This window comes from Vicia villosa, linkage group LG5 (genome assembly GCF_029867415.1).
Source record: "Vicia villosa cultivar HV-30 ecotype Madison, WI linkage group LG5, Vvil1.0, whole genome shotgun sequence".
In the NCBI taxonomy this organism is placed as follows: Eukaryota; Viridiplantae; Streptophyta; class Magnoliopsida; order Fabales; family Fabaceae; genus Vicia; species Vicia villosa.
This window is the reverse complement of record NC_081184.1, coordinates 117,661,593-117,677,884: the sequence shown is the minus strand read 5'-3', so window position 1 is coordinate 117,677,884 and position 16,292 is coordinate 117,661,593. Positions and strand designations below refer to the sequence as shown.

General features: G+C 36.2%; 1 protein-coding gene across 1 annotated transcript; it reads left to right on the top strand.

Annotated features, from left to right (window-relative positions):
• The first annotated feature begins 14,411 nt into the window (after positions 1 to 14,411).
• On the top strand, positions 14,412 to 16,233 carry LOC131602166 (protein EARLY-RESPONSIVE TO DEHYDRATION 7, chloroplastic-like). Its single transcript, XM_058874185.1, has 4 exons — positions 14,412 to 15,258; positions 15,359 to 15,525; positions 15,636 to 15,720; positions 15,804 to 16,233. The coding sequence occupies exons 1-4, from the start codon at positions 14,459 to 14,461 to the stop codon at positions 15,985 to 15,987; spliced, it is 1,236 nt and encodes a 411-aa protein (XP_058730168.1). The 5' UTR covers positions 14,412 to 14,458; the 3' UTR covers positions 15,988 to 16,233.
• The last annotated feature ends 59 nt before the right edge of the window (positions 16,234 to 16,292 follow it).

Below are 16,292 nucleotides of genomic sequence, written 5' to 3'. Positions count from 1 at the left end.
TCAATAACATGCAACAATTAAACATTCTAAAACAGAGATAATCAAAACATGTCATACCCCAAAATTTGCCCATACTATTTCTCTTATACAAATTCAAATCAATACATAAAGCTCCAAGACACATCCTCCTATACAAGGCTCAGAAACTAGGGTTTGGTTTGTTCAAGGGAAAGTCAATGAATCAATGGCTCCAAGGCATCCCATATGGCTCAAAGTACCTCACATTACCTCTATGACAAGTATCAAGTCTCAAAACTCATGATTTTTTGTCAAGATCCTAATATTGAAGTATCATTCACCATTTGATCAAGTATTGATCATGGTTCATCAAGGAAAGATCAAAAATCAACAAATCAAAAAGTTTCTAAATTAGGGTTTTCTTAGGAGAAAGTCAACTGAACTTTGACCAGCCATAACTCTCACATGGAACATCAGAAATTTTCCATCCAAAGCTTATTTTGAAGGAAATTGAATTCTCTACAATTTTGTCTCTCACATGCCAAGTCTAAAAATGTTTCATTTGGGAGATATGGATCAAAATATTATAGGTCCTTTTCAAAAGTCAACCAAAAGTCATTTTTTTCAAAAGAGCACACAAGGAGAATGGAAAATTATTTTGACATGAGACAAAAAATTCTGGCTAGTGGACCCTTCAAGGTTTCTAAAAAGTCCAAGAACTTGGAAAAATTGTGAAGTATGAGGAAATGGAAAGGTGCACAAGTTCACCTATTTTCAAGGGTATGCATGAAAGAAAAAGGTCCAAAACTCCAAATATTTCCAAATGGGCCCAAGTTCTTTTGATCCAAACATAATCCATAGCCTATCCACGACCCCTAAGCCCATTCACGATTCATTCTTTTATTTATTTTATTTATTTTGATTTTTTATTCATTAAAGGTCAAAATTAATTAAATAAATAATAAGGAATATAAAAGATACGCATGAGTTTATTTTTGCAATCAATCTTAAATATATTCACATACAAATCCAAGGGATTTTGTTGACCCTTGATTGAGAAAGATTGAATGCAAAAATAAACACTTTTATTCAAAATATTCAATCATATCTTTTCATATATTTTTCTCACCAATCAATGGATTCTTTTCAAACATATTAACCCTAATGCCTTACCCTATATATAATAAATAAATATGAGACCAAGGTGGACGAAATTAGGAAAAGGAGAGGAAGAATTAGGGTTTCAAGAAAACCAAGTTCTCAAAGAAAGTGGAAGATTTATTTTCATCATTTCAGCTTCGTTCCAAGCCAAACAACTTTCTCAATCATATCTCCAGGTAGCATAGAGTAAGTTTGAACCAAGGTGAAGGGCCTATAACATATATCATGCTCATATCATATTCATATTTTTTATGCATGTTTGAATCTCGTTCTTGGTTTTTTAACGTGTTGCAATAGAATCTAATTGCATATTCGAGTTCCTTGTGACTTTTAGAGAAGGTTTGAACCTTTAAATCGAAGCTTGGAAGCACATGACGCCACTTGCCATTGTTAGGGCACAAAGAAGAAACCCTTTCGTTCTCCATGTTACAGGGCGTCCCATCCCAAGCAAGCGTCCTATTCGTAATAATGGATGTATTTTGACGTGAACTGGACGTTTTGGCTTTTGTTTAAACTCGTTTGATGCAGGTTCTAAATCGTGAAGTTCTGTTATGGAAATCGGAAGCAAAATCCGCAGCAAAAGTCGAAGCAAAAACCACACATAAATCCGCAGGTAAGAGGAAGATGGAGATGAACAGTGCAAGAGGATAAGGGGATCACGCGTGGGACGCTGCAGTTGGGTGGTCAAACATTCCATGCTTTCTCTCTCACCCTCATTGGTTGGTCTAACATTCAAACTTGCTCTCTCTCTCCTCTCGTTGGTTCACACGAAGGGACGTGGACCCCACTTTGATTCATATTTAATTTTAACCTGGTTTCCTTTATATTTATTATTTGATTGCTGTGTATTTGACAAAAGTGATAAGTGGAACAGATGGCAAGGTGAAGGGTCTCACTACTCTCAGGAAGCAAGCTCGAACCCTGGGAGCGCCACAAATATTTTTATTTTTCCTAACTTGTTGCTACATCGATCCAGTGTACGTCTTCCATGGACGCCTACCGTGCAGCCTCAATTCCTCACCATCAGATCCCCACGTAACAGGATCAGACGCCCAGGAAGCTGCATCCTCATCATAGACACTCCAGGCTGCATCACATATGATCAGAGCTGAGTTTTCTTTAAATTTTTTTATTTATTTATTTACTAATAGTTTTATTTACTTATTTACTTTCTTTATTTACCATTATATTTTATTATTAATTTTAGATTATTCAAATAAAGTATTTTTGCTATATAATAATTTCATAATTATTTTATTTAATCGAAAAACTCGATTTTTTTAAATTTTATATATAATTGTTTTTAAACGATGAGATTTATGTTGTTTGCCTTATACGGTCTACTGGCCTTTGTTATTTTTTGCCCCTTTCAGGGTTTGTTTTGCCTTACCCTTTTCTTGTTCATCTCAACTATTGATTGTTAGAACTTTAATGCACTCACATTTTTTTCTTTGGGGTTAATTTTCAGGATTAACCAAAATTACTCCAGTATCTTCCGATTACGCGCCATGCCAATCAAAAAGCTAAGTTCCGATTCTTTTTCTTAAAATTACTTTTTATTAATTGTTACATTTGCCTTATAGGTTTAACTAGGGTTTACTTCATCTGTTAAGGAACTTCTCTTACACTCATCCCTCTTGTTTCTTTTCTGTTTAACTCTCAGATGATCAGAGTCAATCAAGGTTCGAGGAAGATCAGGGCGGAGACCAAGATAATTAAATTATTTATATTTCTTATTTTCTGTTTTAATTCCCCCATCCCCGCAGGTGTTTATTGTAATAGCGTAGGTTTTAATTCCTGCCTTTAATTTCTGCAATTTTAAACTGCGTGGTTAGTAATCTTAGGGAGTGCAAGCCTTTAACAGAATTAGGATAACTAATTATAAGATAAATATCTGAATTAACCACTTGATTGTGCCACACACACACCTCTAGGGTAATTCCTCTGGTTGCCTTGTTGCCTTATACTGTTGCCTGCCTCTAAGTATATTAAATAGTCAAGTCCCTCGATTCCGAGGATACCTAAAGCAATGTTGCCTGTTGCCTTCAAAGTTATTGAAACTCCCTCGAAGTTGCCTCATACAGAATTACTGTCCCAATTGCTAAGGTATCCTCGCATGATGCCTTAAATGACTATTATATCCTTCCCTTAGACTACCTGCACTCTTTATGGCAAGGGAGAGTCTTATGGCGAACGATGTCTCGATGACCCTCAACATCCAATTGAAAGACTTCCTGCCCTCTTATGGTATGGATAGACCCTTTCGCCCGAAAGACTAAAAGATTGATTTTTCAAACTTAGGGTAGTTGCTACTAATTGCTTGCTCTAAATTCAAAAGTCTTTTCCCACTCTTTTCAAATCAAATTCAAAAAGACTACGCTTATTTACAAGCTAAAGTTCTTCTTCGAAAATCTTTTCAAACAAATCAAACATTTCGAGAACAAAGTGAGCTAAGCAATTAAGAGCCCATGGATAACCATTGATGCAAAGGGTGCCTTACACCTTCCCTTTGTATAACTTACCCCCCGAACTCTAAATCTTTAAAAGGTCTTTTCTGTTCTTTTAGCCTTTCTTATTGGATAAAATAAAAGTCGGTGGCGACTCTTGCTATCCGCAACATTTCAATTAAAGTCAGTTCACCGTATTACAAAACACATGCGAAATAGTATTAGCATTAAAAGTCGACCAAACAGGCCGACGATATCCAAATTTTACAAATATGACAGGCACGCAGGCCCCAAAAAATTATCCGGGCATAGCCCAACAAACGAAACTTTGGCACACAGGCCACAAAACATCTTGGCGCGCAGGCCAGGAAGAAAGAAAGAAAAAGCCGATCAGACATCGCCGACATCATCCTCGGCCCTGTCATCTTCACCCTAGACATCCTGTTCATCGTCCCAATCCTCAAACTCCGGGTTCGACTCGATCCGTCCATTCACAACCTTGTTGTACGGACCGATCCCACTCGTCACCAAGCGCGGATTGAGGACCCTCAGTTGATCCACGGAAGTCTTGAATCCGACCCCTATGGTGGCAACGCAGTCAACCTCCAGCTCCCTCACCTTACCCAGAAGTGGAGAACGGGTCTCCAAAGCCTTCTCGTCTTCGTCCTCCTCGGCAACAGGGAGGTGAGATTTTTCCAGGTCAGCAACCCGCTCCCGCAGCCTTTTCTCATCGGCTTCCAAGGCCCTGATTCTGTCCTGCGCCTTGCAGAGGTCTTCGACGATACCGTTTTGGATCTCGTACTTGTCTTTATAATTCTCAAACTCTTGCTCCAGCTTTTCATACTTGAGCATCAAGGCATCGTAGTCCTTCTGGGGACAGACCCTCTGAGCATTAAGGGCCATAGCCAGGGCAGCCACCCTCATCATTCCCTCGATGTCCTCGGACAAGTCGTTCCCCCGAGACACCCTGTCCCGCTTGACGATATGCCTCACCTCCTCGCGCTCGAGCAGGAGATTCTTCCTCGAGAAGAGTCCCCGATGCAAAGTACAAGGGGGCAGCACTATGTCATCACCAGAAGGGTTGTCATTGATGAGAGGACGAATATCAGGGGTCCCCTCAGTCCTTTGCCTCTTCTCGGCCGGAGAACCTCCCGACGTCGTCCCAGCCGAGGAAGGAGAACCGCCGTCAAGAGCAGCCGCAGCAGCCGCTTTGATCTCCTCGACCCGAGTCCTCTTCACGGTCACCTTAGCAGCCGCCTTGTTCTTCGCCCTCATCTTCACGACCTTGTCGTGCAAATCAGCCATTTGTCCTGCAAAACAGAATAAATTAGCAACGAAGGAATGTAACTCAGGCAAAAGAAATAATTTCCTCACCAAGTAAAATCATCGCATCCCCGTAGCCCTCGCACTCGAGGATAGCCTTGGTGTTGATGTATCGGGACTCGAGCATAGGACCCCCATCCTCTTCGACTATAGGGTCCCCGTTGGGCAACGTGCATACCGCCAGCCTAAACCCATCTACAAAGGTGACGAGCCTTTGATACCCCGCCGTATCGCGCTTGTTTAGATCCTCGTCCCGGGAAATGTAAGAGTCAGTCTCATTTTCGAAATGGTTGTATTGCCACTCCAACGGGAATCGAGCAGCAGGTCCCACTTTCTTCACCCCATCCTCGAAATATTCACAGATCTCAAACAAATGATCCTCGGCCCCGGAGGTGAGCGGCTTGACAATAAAATATCAACCCTTAAAATGCTTGATAGAGTCTTGGTAAATGGCGAACAGCTTCTTCGGCTGCTTAAAGGACACGCAACTCCACTTGCCATCCCGGTCGCGCAGCCTCTGAAGATGAAACACTCTGAAAAAGAGGGGCAGAGTCGCCTCGACCTCCAGGAAGCCGCACACGATTTTGAAAGCCCTTAGAAATGCGAAAGCGTTGGGATGGAGTTGAGACGGGCATAAACGTAGCCACCGGAAAACACTCCGCTGTAGATGTGTAAAGGGAAGCCTCAACCCGACCTCCTTGAAGACAAACTCATACATGGCAAATCGAGGACCAGGGAAAGCCGAGCAGACCCTCTGGCGAGATTTAGGTATGAACGCACCCCAGGAGGGTTCCGCATCCGGCCCAAGGTCTTCGAGGACGTTAAAGGCCTCCTTGGGATGCGTCGTAAAGCGCGAGGCGATTGTCCTCAGAGCAACGGCCACCCATTCTTCAAGCTCCTTCGGGGAAGTCTCGACAACTGGAACTTCCTCTTGCTGCGAGCAGCCAATTGCTTCGCCCCCGTCAGATATGTCGAAGACGACATCATCTTTGTTTTCGTCAGCCATTTACCTGAAAAGTAGAGGAAACAGTGAATTCGACTTATCAAATCCACCCTTCCACCGCAAGTCAAGTGAAAGGGCGAGGAGATCAGGCGAGGAAAGACTCCCACTTACGACCAGCGTCCACGACGCACTCTCCGAGCCTGTCGCATCCGACCAACTAAAATCAAACCACCTCAGAGACGTACTCGCACAGAACAATAAAAACCCTCATCAATGGCCGGAGAACACATCCATATCCCCGAAAAATTCATAACCTGATCGTCCCATGCAACTGTCCTCACTCGTCACTCATAAGCTCTCCCCGCCAAATTCATACACTGATCGGCTTACTCAACTGTTATCGCTCGTCATACTCAAGCCTCAGCTCCGTTTCCTAAACCTACTCGGTACACTCATAAACTCTGCTCGCCGCATTCATAGCTAAATAATAAACTTTAAATAAACACAAAGGAGAAGGCGAGGAACTTACTTGAGAAAGTGGAGGAGAGAAGCACACGACGGAGAACAGAGTCTGTGAGCGAATCTTTGGAGATTTTGAAATGCTAAGTAACAAATGAGTGATCTTCTTACTCTTTATATAGGGATAGGAGTCCAAAGGGTGTCATGATGGCCTAGGGAGCCTAGGAGGCGTAATCATTGCCTATGCCCTAAAAGGGGCTCCCAGCATGGAAAAGCGCAAAAGATGTCATAAAGTGCCTCGAGAAACCCAAAGGGCGCAATCAATGCCTGGACCAAAAAACGGCGCTGCAATGATTACACTCCCAACAGACGCCACCTGTCAGTCAAACTCTGACAGAACAAATCAAAACGTGTCAATTAAAAACCAATGGAACAGCCACCTCCTCGGCCAGGCCGTGCAACCTCGAATTGATCGTCTCTTTGGCCCGTACATCTCTCTGCAGCAACTCCGCTCCCCGCGAGCCGAAGACTCAACATCCGAGGAGACCCTTGTTGGCTACGAACGCTCGTACACGTGCTCTTTTATGTGATGCATTTATGGAGAATTATTTTCAGGAAGATGTGCGTGGAAAGAAAGAGGTTGAGTTTCTTGAGCTAAAGCAGGGTAATGGAACTGTGGCGGAGTATGCTACAAGATTTTAGGAGTTGATTAAGTATTATCCTCATTACAACACTGCTAATGCTGAGAGGTCTAAGTGTATTAAGTTTGTAAATAGTTTGAGACCGAAGATCAAGAAGACTATTGGTTATCAACAAATTTTGCAGTTTCTTGAGTTGATTAACAAGAGTAGGATCTACGATGAGGATTGTAGAGAGAGTGCTGCACACTATAAGTATATGAATGAATAGAAAGGGAAAGTTGATTAAGTGTTGTTATCTAAATGAAGCACTCGTTTAATCCATGCTCCAACAAATCTCTACCTATATGGAGTCAACCATATGTCTTTCACATAATCAATAAATTCACTACAATCAACACATGTCTGCTCAAGTTGTTACAACCATTGATCACACTCAACCTCATCACTAGCCCATACAACTTCCATTCATAATGAGTCTATCGTCTCTTGCATGTCATTCACAACATATTGCTTGCATTTTGCACTAATATTTTTGTTAATGTGAAATCGACATAGAAAATTAATCGATGTAGGAAACACAACTTCAATTGCCTTCATCAAAGAAAATTCTTTATCCATTAAAATCACTTGTGGACATAAATATTTCTTCACAAACATTTGATTCAGCTTATCCAACACCCAACAAAAACTCTCTGTCTGCTCGGACTCCATATAAGCAAATGCAACAGCAAATGTCAACTCAGTCGATGCCATGCCAACAATTTCAAACAGAGGTTGCCTATCTTTGTTTGTCTTATAAGTGTTGTTTATAACTAACTTAATAGGAAAAAGATTCAACAACTTAACTAAATCTGGATGGTCCCATAAAATATCTCTCACCACTTCTGAGTCATATCTTTTTCTACCCTAGTAAACATACCCTGCATTCTCTATAAGCTTAAGAAAATATTATATCTCACTTCTAGAACCACTTATCTCTTTTTTTATCATACTCTTATGCTTATATATTTCCGTGATCCGAGTGACAATCTCAGGATCTCGCTCTTGCAAGGAAAACAATATGTGTATAAGTGGAACATGTCTCTTTGTTAAATCAATAACATGTTATTTCTCATATAGAGTCAATTTACCAACAAAAGAATGACCTTCTAATCTAGATAAACCATGGTTATGAACTCCACATTTTACATCAAGCTTCGATCCAAACTCATCTTTCGCCGGAGTCGACCTGATTTTAAATGGACATCCACATTTCTTAGTTGCACTTTGAGTTCCACTAATAATATATATATATATATATATATATATATATATATATATATATATATATATATATATATATATATATATATATCCTTGTATTTCCCACCTTTATCACAACCAAATATAACTTTGTTGCTTCTTCTTCACTTCCCTATTTCGGTGTTTGAACGAGTGATAATAACCGTTACTTTATTTCTGATTCCAACCTCTTTAATCCATCTTATAGCCTCTTCTTGTGTATCGACAGGACCGACCCATAAGTAAGGCAAGTGAGGCCTATGCCTAGGGCCTAAAAAAGTTTTTTTTTACCTATTCTATATTGGTTCAGCACAATACCGTTAAAGTCATAATTTCTTTATACTAGACCGTTACTTGAAGCTAAACAGTCACCTAGTACATTGCACTTGCAGTTTTTCAATATAATAATTCTAATCATTAACAATTTAACATTACTTTCTCTCTCTCCAAATCAATCATATTAAATAGTCCTAGTAGTAAAATTGTACTCTACGTGTGCCAGTATTCTTTCTCTTTGTCTACTTCCATCTCATCCATAATTTTCATTCTGCAAACCTTGCTTACACCTCTACCTCTTATTTCACATCCAAATCTTGAAAAGTAAATCAAATATTATAAAAGAAATCACATTAGCACAAAAAGAAGAACAACAAATACAAGGTTAAAGCAACATTACTAATAACAGGTTTTATTTATTTAATATTTATAGTTTAATTTTTATTCTTAATAATTTAATTTGTTTTATATTTAGTGAATTTTATTTGTTTTATATTTGGTGAATTTTATTTTTTATATATTTTCTCTTTTAATTCAGGTATTTTATTTTAGAATAGAAAAATGTCAACACGAAAATTTGAATCAGAAAGTTCAAAATTGAAGAAAAAAATTGAATCTTTAGTGAAATCACAAAAAGGAGCTTTAGATAAATTTATCAAAACAAACAAAAAAAAAAGTAAATTTGAAAGTATAGGAGATTATTCGTTGAATGAACAAATTAACAACAATGTAGAAGCTAGCATTATAGACATGAACTAAAATGAAAATGTTGATTTGGTAGTAGAACTTAACAGTGTAGACGAAGTTAACAACTTAGAAAATCATGAAAATACCAATTGTGATTTATTAATAGAAGAACTTGATAGTGTAGACGCCACTAAAAATATATGTGATCCAAGTCGGTGGACAAATATTAGTACTAATTTGAGAGATTTCTTAGTAGAAAAAGGTCCCCTTAAAGCTATCGATATAGATTTTCCAAAGGATGAATCTTCAAGACATTTTTCTTAGGAGAAAAACGTGAAAGAAGATGGCTAATATATTCTTAAGATTTGGCTAAAGTATTTTGTTTTTGTTGTAAATTGTTTAATACTCTTTCTAGTACAAGCAAATTAGTAAGTTGTGGTATTAAATATTGGAAAAATATGAGTTCTAAGTTGAGGAGTCATGAGATGATTAATGAACACATCGTTAATATGAGTTCATGGGTTGATCTAGAAACGAAATTGCTAAAAAATAAAACAATTAACATACATGTTCAAGAACAAATAAATAGAGATAGAGAACATTGGAGAAATGTTTTATTTAGAATAATTGCAGTTGTTAAAACTCTTGGAAGAAACAACTTAGTCTTTCGTGGAACAAATGAAAAGATTTATAAAAAACACATAATGGAAATTTCTTAAGTCTTATTGAAATGATTGCTGAATTTGATTCTATAATGCAAAAACACATTCGTCGAATTAAAGATAAAGAAATTCATAATCATTACCTTGGGCAAATGATAGAAAATGAATTAATAAATTTGATAGCAAATGAAATTAAAACAAAAATTATTCAAAAAATTAAAAATGCAAAGTATTTTTCAATTATACTTGACTGCACCCCTGATATAAGTCATCAAGAGCAAATGACTTTTGTCTTACGATGTGTTGATATTTCTTCTACTCCAATACAAATCTTTGAACATTTTGTAGAATTTTTAATAGTAAATGATACAATTAGAAAAGGTCTTTTTGATGCAATTATAAATGAGATAAATATTATTGGACTTGATATTAGTAACCTAAGAGGACAAGGTTATGATAATTGGTTTAATATGAAAGGAAAACATCAAGAAGTGCAAAAAAGATTTTTAGACATTAATCCTAGATCATTTTATACTCCATGTGGTTGTCATAGTTTAAATTTATTACTTTGTGACAAGGCTAATTGTTGTCCTAAAGCTACATCTTTTTTTGGAGTGTTGCAACATATATATACACTATTTTCTTCGTCTACTAAAAGATGAAATTTTTTACAAGATCATATCCCCAGCCTAACACTTAAATCATTGTCACAAACACGTTGGGAAAGTCGTATTGAAAGTGTGAAAGCTTTGAGATTTCAAACTTTACAAATAAGAGATGCTTTGTTAAAATTATGTGAAATTATCGATGAACCTAAAATAAAAAGTGAAGCAGATTGTTTAGCAACTTATGAGCTTGAAAATTTTGAATTTTTATTAGGCATGGTTATTTGGTATGATATATTATTTGCAGTAAATTCTATTAGTAAAAATATGCAATCAAAAGATATACGTATTGATGTTGCTATAGAACAATTAAAAGGGCTTATTTTATTTTTTGAAAAATATAGAGAAAATGGGTTTGAAAATGCTATGATTTCTGCAAAAGAAATTGCTTTTGAAATGGATATAGAATCAAAATTTCGTGAAAAACGTATTATTCGTAGAAAGAAACAATTTGATGAAATTATTAACAATGAAGTTGTAAAATCTCCCGAAGAATCATTTAAAAGTGACTACTTCTTATATATAATAGATCAACCAATCACTTCATTTCAAAGTAGATTCGAACAATTTAAAATATATAGTAATATTTTTGGTTTTCTATTTAGCATTGAGATGTTAAAATCCATTGAAGTTGAAAATTTAAAGGAGAATTGTTTCAACCTTGAACGATCATTAAGGGTATGTTTGGATTGATGGAAAGAGATAGGATGGAATGGAATGGAGTGGAAGAATATCATGTTCCATTGTTTGGTTTTACAAAAAATGAATGGAATCGAATGGTATGTGATGTGATGGAACCCATTCCATCTAATACCACTATTTTAACCAATTTTTCATGCCCTCCAAATTCTACTTTCTTTAACCATTCTACACTTTATTCTTTCAATTTTTAGAAATTAGATATGATATTGTTTTATCTTGATTTATATATTTTTTATATGAAATACTGCAAGATACATTTTTTATTTATTATATTTTATGTTGTTGTGCAGTATACAACGGAAAAACTCTGCTATAGATGAAATTTTAAAAGCCGAAAATTCTTTGCTAAACAAAAATTTTAGATGATAAAAAGAACTATGTATGTCTAACATAATCATTTCTTTTTTAATATTGTACCTAATGTAATCACTTTTTTTAATAACCTATATACCATTCATATTACTTTTCATAAAAATGATAATGTTAAATAATTGATACTGCTGTTCATTCTACTAATTCAATAACATACATGTCAATTCATTACTACATAACATGACATGATTTAACTTTCTATAAAAAAAATTAATTGATTTGTTTTAAGTTTGATACATTGTTTGATTTATTATAAAAAAAATTAATTTCATTTATTTGTATATAAATCTATAATTAAATGTAATTTTTATTATTTAATTTTATCCATAACTAATTAAGAATAAAAGTAAAGTATATGAAATTGGTTCAAATGATGATGGTTCAAATATCTATCATTATTGTTCAAATATCTATCTTTATTGGTGTTCCATGCGGTTGACAAAGGGAGATCTAATGTCCTGGAACGTTTGGCGATTATCTCTCATATTGGGAGATTAATGGAAGAATTTGTGAATGTGAGACTTTGTCATGTTTATAGAGAGACGAATAAATGTGCGGATGGTTTAGCTAATTTTGGTTGTATTTCTCGGTAGGATGTTCGTGTTTTTGCTCTAGCCCCTGAGTTCTTGCTGGATCTTTAGGATGAGGATGCTAGGGTTCTTTCGACCGCTAGAATCGTTCCTGTTTAGTTTTTTGTTGTTGGGATTTTTGCCCTCTTTGTTACCAAAAAAAAACTATCATTATTGTTCTAATATGTATTAGAAAATTAACGTAAATGATTTCAAATGCCTTCTAAAATCACAAAACAAAGAGAGAAAGTTAGAAATTTCCATGAGATTTTTTAATAATCTATATATTTTGAAGGAAAGGATAAAAATGGAATTAAAAAATTATAATGTATTTCGCTCCGTCCAATTTCCAAACAGTGGAATGAGATATTAGTTCTGCTCCATCGTAAAATACCCAAACAATGGAATAAAAATTATGTTCCGCTCCGTTCCATTCCGCTCCATTATATTCTATTCCGCTCCGCTCCGTTCCGTTATTTTTAAATTATCCAAACATAGCCTAAAACATAATGACAATATTGATGGATTAGATTTATTTATGGAACTATAAATTTTAAAAGATATAATAAAAGTAGAAAATGATACACCAATTGATATACTTAATTATATAAAGGGACTTGATTCTTTTCCAAATGCATATATTGCTTACAGAATAATGTTAACAATTTCTATAACTGTTGCATCTGCCTATAAGAAGTTTTTCAAAATTAAAGTTAATAAAATCTTATTTAAGATCAACCATGTCTCAACAAAGATTAAGTGGATTGACTTTATTATCAATTGAAAAAGAAATACTAAATGAAATCGATTACAATAATTTAATAAATGATTTTACATCTCAAAAAGCTCGTAAAATAAAATTTTAAATAAAAATTAATTTTAATTTAAAAGGTCTCATTATAAAATCCACCTCAGGCCACAATATGTGTTGGGCTGGCCCCGTGTATCGAATCTTTAAGCAGTTGAGAATAAACCAGAAGTATCTGCACATATCTAATTTTTTACGCATTTTTGTAGCAGAATTGTCATACCTGACAAAAAAAAAAAGAAAAAAAATGCAAACTGAAAATTAGGGATGTCAATGGGGCGGGGCGGGGACGGGGGATACATTCCCATCACAATCCCCGCCATTGAATCTATTCCCCATCCCCACTTTGGATCCCCGCTTCGGGGGGATTTTGTCCCCCGTCCCCGTCCCCGCGGATCCCCGCGGGTCCCCACGGATCCCCACGGTTCATGCGGATATCTATAAACATGATTTTTTTTATATATAATTTTAAACCAAATTAATAGTAAAAGCTTCAAAAACTAACCAATAAATATATTGTTTTTACAATATTTAATCTATAATATCGAACAAAATTGTCAAACTAAAAAAAAAATGAAAAAATCATTTATATCACTCTTTTACTAACAATACATATATATTTTAAATTTGTGTATAAGATTAATTATATAAAATGTCAAATAAACTTACATAATAATTTAAAATTATATATAAATTAAGGACATTATGCTATTTTATTCGGAGCGGGGACTCCACGGGGCGCGGGATATTTACGCCACCCCCGTCCCCGAAATGTCTTCGGGGAGACTTTGATCCCCATCCCCATCCCCGTGGGGGGAAAATTCTCCATCATTGGGGTCCCAAACGGAGAATCCCACGGAGATCCCCGCTAATGGAGGCAAGTTGACATCCCTAACCAGATGACAAAATGAAAGTGTTCTAGTATATAATACGCAAGAAACAGAACACATTTGTAAAGTGTTTCAATTTGTTTCAATTTATTAAGAGTTTACATACAAACCGAAACTCATTATTCAAGCTTTCCGAAAGTCATTTCATTCAAAATCGAATGTCATACTGAAAGTGTTCCGCTTCATGTAAATACATACCGAAAATCATTGCCAAAGTCGTAGGGGTGGAATTTTTCGGAATTCTTTTATAAATAATAAAATAGTAAATTAGTTAAAAACATGTCAGGATAAAATTGATATTTTTAAAAAATTGTTGTGTGGTAAAATTTTCTAAAATAAAAAAACAACGCGGGGAATTTCTGAATTATTCTCCGTGTCTTCCCTCATCCAACCAATCATCAGTTTCTTAAACAGGAAGAAATAACAGCAAGTGTGCATCCAATGAGTCGGCAGAGTAAGATCTCTCAACCTCCACAGTTACTACACGTACTCTCCACCGTTACGTCATCTTTTCTTCGACAAGTCGGTTTTGTCCCATCTTTATAAATACAAATAAAATCTCCTTAATATCTCATCACTACATCATTCATATTCTCATAATCACCACAATTACTATGTCTCAAAAAACATCTTTCTACCCTCAAGTTGAATCCACCAATCCAGACGCAAATTCTCCTTTCTCCCATTCATCTTCCTCTTCATCCATGTATCCATCAATCGCCACTGAATATCCAAAAACTGCACAACAACAACCATCAGAACATGTTCTGGTCACCGTCCCCGACGTGATTCTCCATCTCATAGAAAAAGATTCCAGCGTCCACCTAGCATCCGGGGAGTTAACCATAGTAAGCCTTAAAGAAGGAAGCAACGTGGCAGCAGTTATTGCTCGTATCGGTGATCAAATCCAATGGCCATTAGCCAAAGACGTTTCGACAGTGAAACTCGACGAGTCTCATTACTTTTTCACACTCAAAGTTCCACGGAGTAATAATAATACAGAAGAGAATATTGAGTCTGAAGTTTTGAACTACGGATTGACGGTTACAGCAACAGGGCGAGAGAAAGTTTTGGTTTTGAAAGAACTTGATAAGGTTCTTGAAAAGTATAGTTTTCTTTCTGTGGAGAAGGTGAAGGGTGTGAAAGGGTGGGAGGTTTTGGAGAAAAAGGAGGTTTTGGAGGAAAGTTCTGCGGCTGCTTATTGGACTACGTTGGCACCAAACGTGGAGGATTATAGTGGAAGATTTGCGAGATGGATTGCGGCAGGGTCAGGACAAATGATCAGGGGGATTCTGTTTTGTGGAGATGTTACCGTGGAGAGGTTGAAATGGGGGAATGATTTCATGAAGAAGAGGTTGCAGCCTGGTTCTTCTCAATCAAAAATTAGTCCACATGCCATGGCGAGCATGAAAGGGTTCGAAATTTTGAAAATTTGCAAGTTTTATATATGTGAATTCAGTTACTGCATGTTTTTTGTATAGTTTTTTATGCTATTTATGTTTGAGTTTTTTCAGGGTTAAGAAGTTGACAAAGATGTCTGAGAATGTTGCTCTTGGTGTTCTCTCTGGTGTTGTTAAGGTGTCTGGATTTTTTACTAGTTCGGTGGTGAACTCTAAGCCAGGGAAGAAGTTATTTAGTCTTCTTCCTGGAGAAATTGTACTTGCTACCCTAGATGGATTCAGTAAGTTGATTTTCATCAATTAAGTGCATATTTATTGTTCTTGACTAGTATGTTTTAGTATTGGTTAATGTCTTTTTCTGATTCTTTGGCTTTTTATATATGATGTGTAGATAAGGTGTGTGATGCTGCAGAAGTAGCTGGAAGGAATGTTATGTCAACTTCATCAGTTGTGACTACTGGACTAGTTACACATAAGTAAGTTGCAACTTCTTTGTACTTTATTCTTCTTGTGTTCCTAATTTGTTCTTAATTTTTATTGTTTGTTTTGGTTATGTTAGATATGGAGAACAAGCTGGTGAGGTTACAAATGAAGGGCTTGGTGCTGCAGGGCATGCAATTGGTACAGCTTGGGCTGTCTTCAAACTAAGGAAGGCACTCAACCCCAAGAGTGTCATCAAACCAACAACAATAGCTAAAGCTGCTGCCCAAGCAAGTTCTACTCAACTAAAGGCTAAAAAATAAGAACTTAATCATAGCAACAAGAGAATGAGAATCTCCTACTCTTTATACTCAGAGATACTTGTTTAATTAGTTTTTTGAAATTGATTGTATTTTGTAGTAGTTGTTGAAAAAATGGATTGTATTTTTATTTTTTTACATTTCTACTAGTCCAAAATATAGATTCTTCAACATGTTTTAGATAGGTTGCATATCAGTTTTGTTTTTATCTGATGTAAAATATCTATAAACTGCAGTTGTATTTTCCCACTGGTTTTACTGTCTTAGGCAGAGTAATTGCACATAGATATATACATTCAAATATGACA